Source organism: Coturnix japonica, chromosome 22 (genome assembly GCF_054131305.1).
Source record: "Coturnix japonica strain WE chromosome 22, WE-NBRP24, whole genome shotgun sequence".
Classification (NCBI taxonomy): Eukaryota; Metazoa; Chordata; class Aves; order Galliformes; family Phasianidae; genus Coturnix; species Coturnix japonica.
In genome coordinates this window covers 8,400,152-8,418,478 of record NC_140684.1, presented here as the reverse complement: position 1 = coordinate 8,418,478, position 18,327 = coordinate 8,400,152, and the positions used below count along the sequence as shown (strand labels likewise).

At 43.3% G+C, this 18,327-nt stretch overlaps 1 protein-coding gene across 3 annotated transcripts in view; it reads left to right on the top strand.

Annotated features, from left to right (window-relative positions):
• The first annotated feature begins 138 nt into the window (after positions 1-138).
• Positions 139-18,327, top strand: part of MYBBP1A (MYB binding protein 1a) — a 35,576-nt gene continuing 17,387 nt past the window's right edge. For 2 of the 3 annotated variants that reach the window (XM_015880544.3, XM_015880545.3), the window contains exons 1-23: positions 139-325; positions 410-505; positions 1,081-1,164; positions 1,339-1,413; positions 1,535-1,642; positions 2,091-2,281; positions 2,589-2,756; positions 3,076-3,193; positions 4,587-4,876; positions 5,188-5,295; positions 5,557-5,682; positions 5,921-6,127; positions 6,745-6,853; positions 7,256-7,343; positions 7,769-7,920; positions 8,265-8,354; positions 8,800-8,940; positions 9,347-9,511; positions 9,910-10,067; positions 10,497-10,631; positions 11,368-11,479; positions 12,997-13,128; positions 14,211-14,279. In XM_015880544.3, the coding sequence (XP_015736030.2) occupies positions 155-325; positions 410-505; positions 1,081-1,164; positions 1,339-1,413; positions 1,535-1,642; positions 2,091-2,281; positions 2,589-2,756; positions 3,076-3,193; positions 4,587-4,876; positions 5,188-5,295; positions 5,557-5,682; positions 5,921-6,127; positions 6,745-6,853; positions 7,256-7,343; positions 7,769-7,920; positions 8,265-8,354; positions 8,800-8,940; positions 9,347-9,511; positions 9,910-10,067; positions 10,497-10,631; positions 11,368-11,479; positions 12,997-13,128; positions 14,211-14,279 (3,093 nt within the window). In that variant the 5' untranslated portion in view covers positions 139-154. The remainder of the gene's footprint in view (positions 326-409; positions 506-1,080; positions 1,165-1,338; positions 1,414-1,534; positions 1,643-2,090; positions 2,282-2,588; positions 2,757-3,075; positions 3,194-4,586; positions 4,877-5,187; positions 5,296-5,556; positions 5,683-5,920; positions 6,128-6,744; positions 6,854-7,255; positions 7,344-7,768; positions 7,921-8,264; positions 8,355-8,799; positions 8,941-9,346; positions 9,512-9,909; positions 10,068-10,496; positions 10,632-11,367; positions 11,480-12,996; positions 13,129-14,210; positions 14,280-18,327) is intronic. The other variant, XM_085521739.1, reaches the window with a different exon arrangement.

Here is an 18,327-nt window from a genome sequence, read left to right as displayed (position 1 = left end):
TCTGAACCAACACAGAACCGGGATCCCATATCTGAACTAGTGAATAATGTGACCCGCTATGGCATGGCGGACACGGCAACATCTCGATCCATTGCACAACACCCGCTGCCCCGGAAGAGGCGGAGCGGGCAGCCCCACGTGTAGAGGAGGCGGCATGGCGGAGCGGGATGGTCGGCAGGGAGCGGGGATACCCAGCGACCCCCGTGGGGTGTTGAGGAAAGGACGGGCGTTCCTCGATCTGTTCTGGGATATCGCCAAACCGGAGCAGGGTGTGAGGCTGGAGGCCACTGAGAACCTGCTGAGGCACCTGAAGGACGGCGGGGAGGTGAGGGGATGCGGGTATAGCGGTGGGATGGGATGGGATGGGATGGGGGTGTCACAGCGCTGTCACCACCCGGCTGTGTTCCAGGATGAAGAGCTGCAATACGCCCTAAAGCGCCTGGTGGAAGGGCTGGGAGCCACACGAGAGGCTGCGAGGCCGGGATTCAGCTTGGCCCTGGCGCAGGTCAGTGTTGGAGTCACAGAATGACCCGGGTTGGAAGGGACCTCAAGGATCATGTAGTTCCAACCCCCTGCCTGGCAGGGCCACCAAACATACACATTTACTAGATCAGGTTACCCAGGACACCCCATAGATCCCCATAGAGACCCCATAGATCAGGTTGCCCAGGGCCCCGTCCAACCTGGCCTTGAACACCTCCAAGGACGGGGCATCCACAACCTCCCTGTGCAGCCTGTTCCAGGGCCTCACAACTCTCCTAGTAAAGAACTTCCCCCTAACATCCAACCTAAATCTTCCTTCTTTTAACTTAAAACCATTTCCCCTAGTCCTGCTATTATCAGCCTTTTCGAAGTCCTAATATCACACCCCACAATTATCCTGTATGGATAATTTTTCCTCGTGTTTCACATATATTGCGTCTAAAATCTCCTTATTGTGGCTTAATAAGTGTCTCAGAGACATCCGTGTTCTATTCTACCCTAATAAAGTAGCACGTCTCGTGTTCAGCCCTGTTTTGGCTGAACACCTTCATAGAACTCATAGAGCTGCAGGCTGAGCTGCCTGATCCACCTCCTCAGGTTTTAAAGGCTTTTGAGGAAATCCCACTGTGCAGCGTCCTGGAACAGATCAAAGAAAAGCATAATCTGGAAAAAGTGAAAAAGGTGAGTGGGAAAAGTGAAGGTGAGCTTTGACTTCTCAGTGTTTTGGGGGTTTATTTTCTGACTTCTCAGTGTTTTGGGGTTTATTTTTTGACTTCTCAGTGTTTTGGGGTTTATTTTTTGACTTCTCGGCGTGTTGGGGTTTATTCTGCTATTATTTTCTTTTTACCTTTTCAGAAACTCGTACGAAATGCTGCTTTTGGGAACTTCTTTGGAGTTATGGCTCTGTTTCAATCTGGCCGGCTTATCAAGGTAACATTACCATTGCTAGTTTGGTTTGTCAGCAGTTGGTCCTAGGGCTGTCTAAAACAGAGAGGGGCTGTAGAAGGAAAGGCTGCACGCTGTCACTTTTTAAGTCACCTTTCTTTTCCAGGACCAGAAAGCTCTGCTGGAGTGTATGCAGCTTCTGCAGCAGCTGGCACATCACCAAACACACCTCAGAGATCTCCCCAGCAAAACCCTTGTTGACATTCTGTTGGAGGTACAGAGTGTGGTGGATGGGAGGAGGGGAAGGCATTGCTTTGGGAGCTGCTTTTTCATTGTGTTGTTCATAGCTAAAAGTTGAGGGAGGATGATGGAAGAGTGAATCTAAACTGTGGGAGTTGTATTCTGAATTGTCTGTGAGCAGTTGCTTTTATCCTGGGAAGGATGCTCTGGTTTACTTTACTCTGACTCCATCATGGACAAAGCCGTGCTTACTGACAACATATTGTCCTGTTCCGTGTGGTTCAACACCTATATGGCAATACTGGATAAGAACTGGTTAATTTTGCTTGCATCACCATAAAGACGAGTTGTAAAGCTTTTGGAACACCACAGGCTTTTAATAACGTGCTGTACAATGCAGATGTTATAATATACAACACAGCAGGTTAATAAAATGCCCTCAGATGCTTCTCACGTTCTCTCTAACCTTCATTTCTGTCCAGGTTCCTGAAGCTGTGTTTGAGGAGGTGCTGTTTGGCATCTTGCAAGCTGACCTGACTTCAGCCTTCACATCTCCAGAGAACCTGCACCTTCTACTTGTGGGCATGCAGAAGTTTCCCGGTGTTCTAAAACCTAAAAAGCTAAAGAAGCTGTTTGGTTCACCTACTATTGTAAATGAAGAAAATATCCCCAGGTAAGTTGTTAAAAGAGCACCATTAAATGCAGCAATCTTGGTCTATTGGCTGCCTGTGAGAGAATTATGACTTTCCCTCTGAAACCTGCTTGTATTTACTACTAGAAATGCTTTCTCTTTCTATGGTATGCTATGGGTTAAATGCTAACAGCTATGCAGGTTATTAAACTATAGTTATAACAGTTCTCCCGAGGGGTTTTGCCTATGGTGATTAGGAGATACTCTGTGTTGTTCAGCAGCATGAATTAGGCCTTCAGCAATCCCCTTGCAGGCTTGATCTCTCACAATACGCTCCTGCTTCTTTTAGACTTGTAGAGCTTCTGGAAAGTGCTGCCAAGTCAGAGAAGAAGGACAAGAAATTGCCCAGTGTAGGGCTTGATTTGCTACAAGTTTCATTGAAGGAAGGTGCCTTTGAACTGTTCTGGAATGAAGCTGTGGAGAATGGGCTATTCAAGGAGAAATCAGGACCTGTGAGGTTTGTTTGAATGTGCAGTATTTATCGTTTTCCTTATTATCCTTCTGTTTCTTCCCTCCATATGGAACATATGGTTTCTGATGAACAATGTGAAATGTTTGATTATTTAGATATTCATGATAAACCTTACAGGAATCTAGATCCGTGAATTATCAGTAAGATCAGCCTGTCCCCATTACTTACTCTGTCATACAATCATAGAATGGCCTGGGTCGAAAAGGGTCTCAAAGATCATCTAGTTTCAACCCCCTGTCTCATCTTTCTGCGTGGCTTTGTGGCTTTGTCTCTATTTGAGATGATCTGCTTTGTTTCTGCTCAGTTACATGTGCTTCCGGCTGCTGGGCAGTGCTCTCCCACTGTTGTCTCTGGATCAGCTGCAGATGGTTCTCAAAGGGAGGGTGATGCAGCACTATGGAGAACACGTGGTAACGACTCAGGTAGGTCTTCTCAAGGTGCTCAAGCTCAGGGATAAAGACACTGTTCTGAGCAGAACTTCCCCCCACCTCTGTCCACCTTTCTCTTCTTGTATTTAATATATATATATATATATATATATATATATATATATGTAGGTATATATATATGTGATTCAGACTTTGGACTCTTAGCAAAAGCAGAGTTATTGCATGATGGTAAAGACAAGGAAGGACAACTTGCTCTTTGTGTATTTTAGTGCTTGTCTCATTAAGCACATCTTTAGTGCAGATTTTATATGGAAATTGGATTTTGGAACTCCTCTTCCTCCTTCCCACTTAGGAATCAAGCAAACAGCACATCTCTACTATGAAAGGAGGAAGAATAAAAGCAGAGTCCTGGTAATAACAGGCTTTAACTTGGCTGTCATGCTAACACAGTCCTAAACATTCTCAATGGACCACAAATCATTGCCCTTTCTTTGAAGGGATTGGACTTGGTAGTCTTTCTGTTCTTCCTTGTGCATTGAAAGATTTGTTAATGTAATTCCTGTCTGAAATATACAAATCCACTGGAGACAACATCTGTCTAACTGTGTGCGAGGAGCAAACCCTGGTTTTGTTGATGAGGAAGCAGAAAATACCTCAGTTTTATTTTCTTTGTTTTGTTTCCATCCTTTATAAGGGTTGTTTATCTTGAAAAGCAAATGGTGTAATATTGTACGTCTTTATTGAATTTGTGTTCCTCTTGGAGATGGAGCTGGGCAAAGCTGGAGCGGTAATGATTGACAGCTCTTACTGAATCTGCTCTTTATTTTTTAGCCAAGGGAGCAAATGTATTAAATTTGTTTTTGTTGAGACATGATGTAACTCCCACTGTGAGCTATTAGCCTGTTTGCAGCAGAATCTCTTGTTGTTTTTTTTCTCTCAGCTTTCATACTGATAGATAAATATGGAGATTTTGAACACAGGGAAAGCAGGACCTTCCTGAATTGTGCTTTGAGTCAGATGGCTTGTTGGAATATTTATGTTATGGGTAGATGGGTTTATAGTTAATTAGAAATCTATAGAGCTTTTATTTTAAAAGCAGCGGTCCTTAAACTTTCATTGCTGTTCCTATTCCTGCCAGGTTACTCTATTGATTATGATACAATACCAGACAAGTTGTTTTATTCACTTGTTGCATTTTTGTAATAAAGCCACAACTTGTCCTCTTCAAGGCTGGGATTCTTTGGTTGCTTTCAGTAATTCCCTTTATGTGAAATGAAATCAATGGCCTGCTGGATCCCTTATGAAAGTGTTAAGGCACGTGGCTTTAATTTACTTATTGCAGTTAAATCCATACAGTGATTTGTTCTCCTGATGACGTGCAGTCTCAGTGTGCTGTTCCCAACCTCCTTGTTGGATTGTTTTTCAGCTTCCAGACCGATTTAAGTTTGCTCCAGAGATGGAAGGATACGTAGATAAATTCCTGACCAGCTGTGATGATCCGGAGAGGCAGCTAGCAGTGATGATCGGCTTCTCTACTCTCACCAATCAAGGCTACCCAGTAGTGCCCAGCATTTGGAGGGTAGTTCGACACCTGCAGCCAGAGGCATTGCAGAAATACATTGACTGGCTCAAGGACATGTTCCTCAGGCCAGACTTGGACTGTTGTTTAGACTTCACAACTAACCGGCAAAAGCAGAACCACGAATATAAAAACATGTGAGTGTGTTTATGATGCGTCTTTCCTTTCTGTTTCATGGTGAGGGGAGCTACTAATGCAGTCCTTAAAACAATTCTGGTGAGCTGTAATCCCTTGGTGGGGCAAATTGATTGATTGTTGGGTAGTAAAAAGCAAGCTTGGGAAGATTGCATCTCTTCTCACGTACCTGTTGCTTCTTACCACATAACTTATTGCCATTCTTAATGTAAACCCTCTGAGTGGAAGTCACTTCTTGCTGTGTTGGGTTGTGTGCTTTGCGTTTATGTTCATGTGCTCAAGCTACTGATTGTGTTCACCTCCCTATTGAAAGAGCACAGCATAAGATTGCTCGACTAAGGAAATGGATCATCCACCGGCTTATGAGCATTGTTGAAAGTCCAGTGAAGAAAGAAGAGAGCCTCGTGATGGACATTTCCAGGTGAGAATGGTTTGAAGACTGAATGTCACACGTGTGTGGCCTCAAATGTTGACACTTCACTTTTGTGAAATCACGAGCATCCTTTTCTTTACCCCGTGTACATGGAGATAAGGGTTTTAATGTAAAGAATGGTATTTTTCAGTGTTTAAACACCCTTCAAACAATATTGTATGTGCTGTGTTCCATATAGTTTGATGCAGATAGACTGGTTTTGCTCTGCTATGACCTGACTGGCTTTTCTTATGTTTTTTCATATTCTAGGTTTTGCTTCTTCCATGCTTTCTTTGAGACTAAGAAAAAGACTTCCCAAATACCTGAGACAAATGCCCTTATATCAGACCCCCTAGATGAACAAGCTCACTCACTGGCAGCAAACTACTTCCTTGGGTAAGAGTTTTCCTTGCATACCCTATGTTTGGAATTTTTTCATCTTTCCTGAGGGTAAAACACCACAATCACCATGCAAATGGCAGAACGAGATGTTTGAGCTTGTTTGGCTTTCTCCATATTTGCCAAAATACTGCCCCCAGAGCACTCATTTCAACGCAGATCTGATTGTGAATCTGGGTTGAAATATGTCATCTAATTCACCCGATGATAACGTGCTGTCTGTTTTTCTTTGCAGGTTACTTCACACTTTAAATACCATGAATGTTTTGGGGGATACAACTGAGGCAGCAGCCTTGAGGGAGAAGCACATCCATGGTGTGACTGCAGATGGGAAGCTGTGGATCTTTCATCTTGTGGAGTATGCCAATGAGCTGCTCTCCAGTGAGAAGTATGTCAAAGCTGTGAAGCCTTTTACCAAGGAACAGAGGGATGCCTGGGAGAGGTGAGGAGTTTGGAAAGCTGTGTGCTGCGATCATGGGATGAGGAAGCTGAAAAGGCCTTGGTCTTTGTCTCTTGGCTAATAGAAGATTTTGACTGTATTCCCTTGTCTTCCTCCTTTTGTTCTGACTGCTGCAGCTGAACTGTTTCACAGGCAGTGGGAGTTGTGTCTCTTCCCCTTTAGTATCCTGCACCTGGTACCTGGGTTTCAGGACGCCTTCCTGTTTCTCATCACCCAATTCTGTTTTATTCTGTCTGTATGTTAACAGTGTATTAAGTGGTTTTGTCCTTTTCTATTTTCACTCCCAAACATGTTAGAAACTCTACTAAGCTTTTCTCCTGAGGATGCCCATTCAGACTTCCTGATGCTCTTTTCTGGGCATGATAAAGGTCTTTGTCTTGGCTATAGTATTAGGAATGTAGTTTGTGTCCAAGTGCAGAGGTTTTATAAGCCACACAGAGGTTGAGATGCTACTGTTAAGATTATATATTGTGTGTGTGTGTCCAATATCAGTAAATTGAAAGTTGAGTATAGAAAATGGTTTTGTAGATTTCTGTCTGATCTTAAGAGAGGATTCGCTGTTGTTATTGTGAAAGACTCAAAAGAATTCATTTCTTCAGAACACTTCAGACTGTGGAGAACCTGCAAAAGAAGAAAAGTAAATCAGATAGTGCCAAGCTCTTCGCTTTTCAGCAGCTTCTGCTTTTAATGGCCATTCATCTTTTCAAGGTAAGCTCTCCGAAGCAAATTTGAGTAGTGCAAAATGTGTAGAAGGTGAGACATCCTGAACACCCAGCTGGAGAATTTCTTTACATTCAGAGATCCATTCTTTCATTGCCTCTGGCTTCTAAAAATGGGAAACTGGGAGTTAATAAACTTATTCTTATGCTGTCTGTAGACATCAAGTTAGAAGGGTAAAGCTTGGCCCAAGCACTGGTTGTGTTATTGATTTGTTGCTGAGTGAAGTAATTTCTATTAACTGTATTATTTTCTTCTGTAGAGGGGTTGTAGAAGCTGATTTTAGTTCTACTTTTTAGAGAGATCCTTAGGTTTGGGATATATTCCTTTTGCTGTTGTTCGTGTTGGGGAATTCACAAATTAAGTGTTTACTGTCTACTTATGGTTAAACAGAATCCCTCTGAAACAATGGAAATTCTGAGTGACCTCCTGAACTGCACAGAGAGGGCATTCAGCAAGGAACCTAAGAAGAAAAAGACCGGTGAGTCCTTTCTGCAGAGAGAAATTGAATTTGTCCCTAAATGTGGTCTTATTCTTAAATCCTTATGTAAATTAGTAGGTTGGAGAACAGAAACCATAATTTTTGGTGACTTAGCTGTACGAAGATAAGGATTTCCTGTCTTTCAGACTAATGAACCACTCTTAAACCTCTTTTCATGGGCTAATGTGACTACTGATTTTGTTGGAAACCCTATAAAAATGATATAGTCTGGCTAACTAGCTGCTGCTAATTGCTTTAATGTGGTCAAATAGGTACCTTATGAAGTGCAGAGATGCTAATCTAAGTAATGAATTGAATTAATTGTAGGTTTTGTTACTTGTAGAAGCTTTCCAATCACCTAAAAACTATTTCAGGTACGTTTCTCCTTGTGGTTAGTTGTTGTCTTTCCATTTGTTCCTGTGCAGAGAATGAAGAGCCAGAATGGGTTGAGGTGATAGTGGAAATCCTCCTCTCCCTCCTTGCCCAGCCCAGCCTGCTCATCCGTCGTATTTCCAACAGCGTGTTTGGACGGATCTGCCCTAACCTGACCAAGAAGGGCCTGCAGCTGATCTTGGATGTAAGTCTTGTCCGCGACAGGTAGAGAAGCATGTCTCTATTTTGGGATTAAATAAAAGCTTCCTATCTTCCTTAGCAGTTTTGGGCTGAGGAAATTCTTGATGCATTTTATATAGCTGGTGCGTTTTATACCTGACTATTAAAGGTAACATCTTCTGTAAAGATTAAGCATAAAGGTACTAAAAATAACCAACACTGAAAACTTGAATTGGTCACATCACTGAGAAAGGTGGTGTCTTCTGAGAGAGTAGAATATAGAGCAGCTGTCAAGTACTTGAAACCACGAACCTAATACTTAATTTGTATTAAAAATTTGTATTAAAAACCAGTCCCTCTTTTCTGCAGGTTCTTGACCCGGACCAAGATCAGGATGAAGAAAGTGCTGTTGTTGTGGTGGAAGAATCAGAGAAAAAGAAAAAGTCTGCAGAGGACACGGTAATGGATGTGGCGTTGCTTGTGCCAATCTATTTTCAGACCTTCAGCATTTAACAACAACGTTTTTGCTGATTAGTTGTAATAGACGTAACTGCATTTCTCTGTCTTGAATGAATTCAAGATCTTGGGCTCTGAGAACTGCAGATATTCAGGTCACGAAGCATTATTGAGCATTAGTAGGAAGGGAAGTCAAATGGAGGGCTGTTACTTCAGTTCTTCCTTAGAAGCTTCTTTTTAAGACACGTTCAGTGTGACAGAAGTAAGTCTATGTGATGTTCTGCCCTTGGCTCTTGTGAGGACCTGATACCTGTTGTTATCTGAGAGCTGCAGGCAAGAGAGCAGGGTGACAGAGAGCTTGACTTTGTAGTTCTGATCAGTGACACATCTGAGAATTAAGTGGGGCCTGAGGAATGGTGGGATCAGGAGATGAACTTTTCTTCCTCAGGATGGTGATGAAAGTGAAGAAGACTCCTCAGATGATGGCGACACCGAGGAAGAGAATGACAGTGAGGATGAGAAGAATGAAGAAGTTGATGAAGATTTTCGCAGTCAGCTGATTAATGTTCTTCAAGGAGGGAATGCATTGGTATGTTTTGATTGCCTACCTTGATACAGATACCAGGAGGTCTGGGGTGGTAAAAAAAATTACCAGAACCCCACATTCTGTCTGGGCCTATGCAGTGAAAACCTTAGCTGTCATTTTTACATGGCATTTGATGCAGGAGGTCAGGAGCTTCAAAGGCAGTAGGTCATATTTTCCTTTATTTATTATCAGGGTGTCCTGAGCACTGTTGCTTCCTCAGTCTAGCCCAATAGCTTGCTTTCCTATCTGCAGTCAATGAGATGGATGTGAACTAAAGCTTTGAGATGCTGTTATGTAGTGTCTGTTTTGTGTCCCTATAGATTTGGGGCTGTCCTGGGCAGGTGAGGGTTAGGAGCTGTTTGTGAAGTACACGAAGTGACATGTAATGTTGCATTCTAAAAAACAAAAGGGAGAAGATGATAGTGATGAAGAACTGGATGATGAGGCTATGATGGCTCTCGACAAGAACATCTCAGCTCTCTTTGCAGAACAGCAAAAACGGATCCAAGCAAAGAAGGATGAGAAAGACAGGATACGGAAAGAGAAGATCCTGCGGAGGGATTTCAAGATTAAGGTGTGAGATAAGTATTGCAAGCAAAGAGCTTTTGGAAGAAAAAGGGGTTTTATGGGTATAAGAACTAATAGATCTGTGCCAAATTACAGTGACTGCAGGTCTGACTGAGTAGTGGTGACTCTCATAACTGCTGCTTCTAAATGGTGTCACTGCACAAAGTCGGCTGGAGTTAACCAGCAGCTTTTAATCTTCAGTTTCAAACATTTAGTCTTCATGTTCTCATGTCCTGACATTACAGATGATAGCGGAAAGTGTACAGATCTCAGCTGAAATATATTTTCCTTCAGATATTGGCCAGCAGCTATGTACCGTGGTCCAGTCTGAAGGAGCTGCTTGGGATAGATCCATCTTGTTTTCCTTGTTTATGTTAATTCTCACTTCAGTAACTGTGTTTTCAGGTGCTGGATCTGGTTGAAGTGTTCCTCAATAAGCAACCAGAGAACCCCCTGGTGTTCGACATCATTGAGCCTCTGCTTCATGTGATTGAACAGTGCATGAGCTCAGACTCAGACAAGCAGGAGATTGATTTCCTCCAGAAAACAGCTCATATCTTCACGTAAGTGTCCTTAATGCTCTTGCTATAGGTGAGGGCTTTTCTTGATGAATCCCTGAAGTTTCTCTTTTTAAGAGTGGAGACAATTGCTGTGTTTACAGATAATGTGGAATTAGATTATCGTCATCACACACACACACAAACACAGGCAGTGCTTGGCCATAACATGCAAAAAAAGCATTCAGGACCTGAGTTTTCTAGTCTATGGGACTTCAAATGTCAAACTCTGTTCTTTGAGTAGCAGCTTCGAGGTGGAGAGCAACAATTCTCCTCACCCTTTTTACCTCAACAATGTATGTTTCCTTTGCTGCCCAGAGCTAGCACCATTTTTATTCGTTACACTAAGTCCACTGGTGAGAGTTCACAGACATCTTTTCCCTAGAGCTCTTCTTGGAGGTAATGGCTTTGGGTTTGTGCTTAATGCTCTTTCAGGAACTCGTTATGCCGAGCTAAGCAGTATTGCAAGAAAGTGGATGTCCTGCAAGATGATTTGCATGCCTTTGTGGAGAGGCTTATTAAGAAAGCTTGCAAGCACAATGATTCTTCAGTGGCTCTCTATTATTTCAGGTAAGTGTTAAAAGAGCTTCTGTACAGTGTTTTTTGGGCAGTGCTGGTCTGTAAGCAGGCATAATGTTGCATATTGCAACAGCTGAGAGACTCCATGAAGGCTGCGTGCCTGTATCTGAATCTTACATGAGGACTAGTCAGTCAGCCTGGCAGTGTGAAGCACTTTCAAACAGAGATGTCTATTTTTTGTTGATGATCTGCAATATAGCAGTTGTCATCTAGAGCTTTGCTAATAGTGATGGGAAGTGCTCCCTTGAGGCTTCATCAGAGAGTAATGAATTGTTTGTGATTCAGCTCAGGGATGAGTATAGTTTATGTTCTGTCTGCAATGATGATTCTATAAATACTGTGGTTTCCCATCTCCATGATAGCTCTATGAAGATTGTACTGATGCTGGCTTCTGTCTGTACATACCAGCATCTCCTTTGCCACTGAATGCAGTGAATTAGGATAAGCCAGATGTGTTATCTGCTAGGAATTATGAGTAATTTTCCTGTTTCTTGGTGAAAATGGAAATGGCTCTCCCATGTCGGCTTTCTTGTAGCTTGCAGGTAAATTCAAGGAGACTTTCATACTCTGTACACAGCTGTGTGTGGGTGCCATGTTGCATGGTTCACCCAGTACCATAAGTCAATGAGGCACGCTCAGCCTGTGGCTGTGCAGGAGCTGTACTACGTAACCCATGCAGTGGGTTACACAGGTAACTGCTATTGTTCTCTTTTTCATTTCTTTTAAGTGCCTCCTTATACCTGCTCAAAGTGTTGAGAGGAAATGTGTCAGATAAACCACCAGCTCCTCCTGTCCCTCTGTCAAAGAAACAGACAAACACCATCCCACAGGCTTGTCAGGTAAGAGCAGGCTGCTGTCAAGGCAATGCTTTTGCCAGTAAACTTGCATTACCTTGTTTTGCTGAGAATGCATTGCTTATTCAGTCTCACTCTTTCTGCTGTCTGTGTGATTTCTTTTCCATGCCATAAAATGTCACATTCTCCATTCCATTCTGCCTCACCCTCCTGTTTGTTTTCAGTTCCTGTTTGCCCACAGCCACCAGGGGCTGCTGATGGACGCTGCATCCGTGTTAACTGCCCAAAATGCTTGATGTATATTTGTTGCTTTTCTGTCTGATTGTCTGTTTGTTTTTTTTTGCATTAACCTCTTTCCAGTCTGAATTCCTGAATTCGGGTCTCTGAATTTGGTGGCCCTTTATGTTGGGCAGCCCCCAAATTAGGAAGTAAGGTTTTTACAGCCTGTACTTACCTCTGGATCTCTCAACTTGTGTGCAGGAATTAGTGCCTTGATTTTGTTAACATTAGTGTGGGAGGAATACAAACAGGACCAGCTTATGACAAGGGAGGGCCTGGAAATTACAAACAACGAGATATTATTAGTGGCAAGTGTGGTGTGTTTCCATTGAGCAGTTCTTTGTGAGCTTTTCAGTATTCAGCAAAGTGGAACTAAAACAGACCATATGATGCAGTGTTACTGCAAAAGAAATGTTTGATAATAAACAATATCTGTGTAGAAAGGATCAGTCTTCGCCTCTACGGTTATGTACATGAAATAAGTACTAAGCATAGGAACTTCAGAACTGTCTCCCCTTTTTTGGTCTTGTGTTCATCTGCAGTAGCAGTGGGGCCTTTCTACTGTTGTGAAGATCCCAGCTTTGATACCCTTTCTTTCCCAGAGAATTACGCTTCCCTGGCAATGTGAGAACAGTCAGGGCTGTCAGGATGTGGTGCTGCCCTCCTCATTCACTTGCATGCTGTTCAGGTCCATATGGCTTCTGCAGGTCTCATTTTCCTGCTGCCTGTCTGGCTTTCTTTTTCCCCACCAGAGGGAGATATTAGAGCATTTACACATTTCTGGGATTGCTGGTTCCCTGATCAGCACTAGGGCTTGTCTGCTGGGCACTGACAAATCCTGGTCGGAGCTGCTAAGTGGTCTGTTGACCTACATCTACAGATTCAGATGGCTGTATAGCTGAGAACTCTGTGTGTACAGTGCAGCTGCTGCAGGATTGTTTGTGAACCTAATGCGAGCTTACACATACCTGCCACAAACTCAGAAAGACAGCCCTCACATCAAACCACACTAATCTAGTCTAATTAATCTTATTAGGAGGCCGTGCTACGCTTCACTAACTTGGTCATACTGCTATTGGAACTTGGGAGAGTATGTGTGGGGCCTGCTTTGTTCTTTCTTCTTGGCGATATGTTCTATCCCATAGGCCTGTTTCATATAAACTACCTAAGGTCATTGAGCCATTGGAAAAACCAGCATGCAGTGGTGGAAATGAGTTGTTTTATTTAGCAATGAATCATTTGTTTCAGGGGAAATTTTTTTTTGTCCTGCTTTTTCCCAATAGCTTTTGAGCACAGGCTGCTTGGATGTGGAGAGAGTGACTTCGATATATCAGCAAGCACTGACACAGTTCTTGAGCAAACGAAACAGTGCCCTCACAAGTTCCATGTTTCTCGATCTCTTCACCCGCTTCCCGGTAAGTGCTGCTGCCTGTATGGTGCACTTTGTTCTGCTGGCTCCAAAATACAGCTGTAAGCCTGGGGAAAGGAGAGAAACTTGTCCAGTTTGATGTGGGCTGTTAAAGCTGCTGCAGGGCTTCCTCAGATTTTCACCTTCCTGAGCTCTGAATGCTGCATGTTTTGGTACCAGTGCTGCAGAAGACTGCTCTGGTTTGGACTAGGATACAGCATGGGGAATGTAGGTGAATAAAAGGCTGCCTATTAAAGGATGCTTTGAATTCTCTACCAGTATTCAAGACCACATGGATAAGCAGTGCTTACACAAAGGCTTTTTTAGAGGAGGGTTTTACCCGCTTACTGGAACTATCTGTTTGTTTAGTAGCCTTCTTGCCCCCCTGAAGGGAGCTGTTTCAGGTGGTGTGGGTGGAATAACCATCTGCACAAGGTGTTGGTGAACTACAGCAGACTGTAGTTTCTGTTTCTTCCAGTGCCTGATAGATGGCAATGGAAATCTGCCAGTAAGGTATTTGCAATCCACGCACTTTCTCATTTCTTGTGTCTGGATTCTTTCTCCTTGTAGAGTTGGAATGATTTTGTATAGAAACCTAGAAATTGTTGGATTAGGCCAGAAAAGAGATTCATCAAACTTTGCTGACGTGAAACCCTGCCTGGAAATGTTGTTTTGATCATGAATTGTTGCAGGGTGCGATTTTAAGATAACACATCTCTAGAGATGCTGCCCTTCTGACAGCTTTTTCTGTCCCTTTAGTGCATGGAATGGGACCTTTTCCCAGCTCTGACTTTCTCTAGTCTGACTCAGCATGTTTTCCTTTGCCTGTGGAGCTGTTCCTCTGCACAAAACGAGCTGCCTACAGAAAATATCAGGAGGGTGCAGACTTAAATGAAGAACCAGGCATTTTCCTGATCTTTTCCAAGTAAAAAGCTTTGCTCCTGATGTGATTGAAGGCTCAGGGCTGCTGTAAACAAAGTTGTTCATTTTCACATAAGATGTTGCTGGTCTCTGGACACCTTTCTTGTGGAATTTTCTTCTTGCTCAAGATGATGAGATAAAGAAAGGCTCAATCTTTTACTGTTACAGATCATGTGCAAGCCATTAATAGACATCCTCGTCAAGTCCATCACAGCAGGAGCCAGGCAACATCAGCAGGTAAGAAGGAAAGCTAACAAACAAAGTTGTATTAAACAGTCGATCAGAGAAGTCACTTAATCACAGCAATTCAGATGGTGCTTAATTTGCTTATTGCTGCCCTTAGGGCTGCCCAATTTTGAGAACTGGCAGAGGTTTTACAAATAGTGCTTTACTGCTTCAGGTGTGTCAGAAGTTGTGGAAGTGGCTGATGTATCACAGCCATAGAGTTTCTTTGGTAGTGTTTCCTTTAGGAACTGCAGCTCCCAGGGTTTGAGGGCTGTTTGCCATGATCACTTCAGTCATTATTCCTTAGTTACTTTCTTACTGGTAAGATGTTCCTTTGTAATGCAGAATGTTATAATCCTTTCCTCCCAATGGTAAATCAAGATTAGCTTCTTGAGTCTTGTTCCGTGCCTTGCCAGCAGGCCTGCATTTCCAGCCCAAACCATTGTGTGATTCTATGGCTTTTCAGGCCATGTGCTTCTCTTTCTGGTTTGAAACCGCCTGTACTATAGATCTGATTGCAGAAGCGCATTGACCTTTTTGATTCATAAATAGCTGTTTTGTTGTTTCTGATCATTGGAAGGAATGAAAAAGGCTGTGGGTATTTGTTTACTTTAAGGCTGCTTTACCCAACAGGAGTGGCTGTGATTTAAAAACAACAACAACAAAAGAGAACTAAAGTATTCGTAGTGTCTCAGTGTGTAGGAGTCAGGATGTGTTACACAAGTGACAGCTAAATTAATTATAAGGTATGTACTTGATCCTGTCCTCAGGAGACCAGAGCAACATCCCAAGCAGACAACTTGATTTACGTGGGTATCTTTGCTTCCCCAGGGGGAATGGCACCGTCCTTTTTTCAGGGCCTCCACAGTTATCTGAACATGTTTTGTTTGCAGAGCCAGTTTATCTGTGTGTGTGGGAGAAGGGGAGGACATGCAGTGTGCTGTGTGTGGGAGAGTAAATAGAGAACATGCATACACTACTGTTAAAACAAAGGCAACACGGAGAGTAAGCTATGCAAATACATACTTTGGCATCTGGAGTTGCAGCTTTACCTTCTTGCAGACTGCTTCATTTTCAGGAGCTCTGTCTTCCCCTCGTCAAATGTTGGATTTGTCAGGTTTTCAGCAATGCTGCACATCAGGGATGTGCTGTTTCACTCTTGTCTACTGTGGGGAAAAAAGTGAATAGAAATTGTATGGAATAACTGGATTTTAAGCAGTCACCGTGAAGCATTTCAAGGAGACCTTAGTGCGAAGAACACTTTACGTTAAAGAAGTGAAGAAAGAAGGTGTGAAAGAAGAACGTTTTGGGATAGTCCAATCCAGCTTGTTGGATGCAGTTCTGAGAACTGGGGTCCCAAAGATTAGTCTCACTAATTAGGACCGTGTACTTGAGCAGCAGCAAAGTCCCCGCTGGTAGGATGATGATACCAGTGTACACGTCACAATCTTTCTGTACATGCAGGCAGGTTTGATAGCTTTCTCTTACTTAAGTATAAGCATCATCTGATTAAATGCAGCTGACGTTTCTAGAATCCCTTACCTGCATGTATGTCTGCATGCACACGTAGCCTCTAAGTAGCTTAGATACAAATGGCATGTAAGGATATATTCTTCAGTGATGAGGCTAGTATCATAGAATCATAGAATTATGATACTATGGGAGAAGGACAACGCATCAGAAACAGAGTTTGTGTTGCACCTTTGAGCTGACCTGGTGCTGATGAATTTCACTGAGCTCCCGGCACAGCTGATCTGTTGGCAGTGCAGTGCATTGCAGTTAGCCAAGCAAAACGTGTGCAGTGCTAACAGGCTTGTGCTGCTTTGGTGACTAAGGATGTTGCTGTTGATCTCATGTCTTCCTCAAGCACTGAGCGCATTCTCTCCAACTCTTTGTGGAAAATTAACAAAAAAAGTGCATTACTTCCTCCTTTCTTAATGCATTCCTTTCTTATTTCTGCAATTGTTTCCAGAAGACCTTGACCTCCGCGTTACTTCTTTGTGCTTTGTTCCAGTGGGTGCAGTGTTGCTTTTTAGATATGTACAAAGGCATATTTTTTTGGCTTGTGCTGATAGAGTGTGAACCAGAGATGAAGTTGTGTTGATTTTAATGATTATTGCGTGACTCAGCTGCATACCAGAACCCTCCTGAGCCTTAGGTGAGGAATGTCTTCCTGGTTTATTTTTAGTAGCATCAGTATATGGAGCATAGCTGCAGTAACATCTGGTTCTGTAACTGAGGGGGGTTCTTGAGCTGTCCTTCTGATGCTGTTTCAGCACAAACCCCTTGGCAGTGCATTTTAATTATAGTGCCCCCCCATGCTCATACGTGCTGGGACTGCCAGAGGAGTGAACGAGTGGGTGAACTAATGCTTCTTGACTATTACTGTACTCTGAAGGTCAGGTGAAGAAGGAAAACGTGCAGCAGGTTGTGCTGCAGTCCCCAGGCTTATTGCTGCACATACTGCAAGTGCCAGCTCTGAAATGACACAGCACAGTGTGTCTGGAAGCCTGGACCAAGCATGCTGTTCCTTAAAAAATACTTGTCCACCACCAGCACACAGACAGTTGTCCCTGTCTTTGTTTTCACCTGCCTGTCTGTAACATTGTCCTAGGGTGCAGGCAGATGAATCGGTACCCGTCCCTTGTTAGGGTCCCTTGTTGGGGTCCCTTGTTGGGGTCCCTTGGGAAAGGAAGCGTCCATTTCAAAACAGTTACTAAGAGCCCGAATTACTAATTATTTGTGCACTGTGGTCATGCATCAGTTTGAATGCATCCCTGTTATCTTATTTACTTTTAGAGCTATATTGATTGAGGATGTTTCAGTAGCTGGGTTTCTCTTCTGTGATCTGGCCAGAGCTCTGCAAAGCTGATGTAAGTGCAGAGCTGTCACAAAACTAATAACTGTCATTTTAGTGAGTGTGGAGATGAGAATGGGCTCTGAGATAGAGTTCAGAATGTCATCTTTTGTGATATGGATTCATTAATATTTCAAAATGTGTTTTTATAAAGCAGGCTGTGACAAGGAACCCTTTAAGATCTATCTAATGGGGAGTGTATTTTGGGTAAGTTGCTAATTAATCTTGGTGCTTTGGCAGTCTCCCCAAAGGGATCAAACCTACGTAGACATAATTCTCAGAACTGAAGCATTTCTGTGCCAGAGCTGCCATCACCAGAAGAGTAAAATATGATCTCAAAGTCCTGCCAAGGAGGTCTTGGCTGGTTGACAGTTATCCTTCTCAACAGTTTATGTTCTGTGTAAATATATAAGTTAAAAAGTAATTAAACTTTAATACAGCAAGAACAGTAAAAGCACTGTAAAGCATCAGAAGCCAGCACCCTAATAACGAAGCAAAATAAACCTCCCCAGATTGGTACCAGCACTCTTTACCTCCTTTACAACAGAAGTGCGAACCACTGCTGATTCAAGCTAAGTGAGGGCCGTAATGGGGAGGTAGAGGTGGAGGTGGTGACGCACTGGAACAGGTTGCCCAAGGAGGCTGTGGATGCCCCATCCCTGCAGGCATTCAAAGCCAGGCTGGATGTGGCTCTGGGCAGCCTGGTCTGGTGGTTGGTGACCCTGCACATAGCAGGGGGTTGGAATGAAATGATCATGGTGGTCCTTTTCTACCCAGGCCATTCTATGATTCTCAAAGCACTCCCAACCCCTGTGCAGAGGCAGGATGCTCTGTGCTGTGTGCTTGGCAGGGGGCTCGTTTCCGGATCACACTGAAGTGAGATTCAGGGTGGTAAACTACCCACAGGCAGTGATAACTTCTTTCTGCCATACGCTATTACAGCAGCTGTTGTCCTCCTCTGCCCAGTATACACTGCTTCTTTAATAACCTTTTTATAAGACAAGTTATTTGCAGCTGTGAAATGTGTGTCGAACTGACATGTTTTGACTCCATTCAGCATCTTGCTCCCGTTCCTGTTTTTGTTTGATGTAAGGAGATGGTCAAGGAGATCCTCTGTTTTGCAAAGTCAGGCTGAAGCCGGGGTGGTCTCTTGCACATTTCTGAGCTGTCTGATGGTGGGCCAGCACAGCTCCATGACATGTA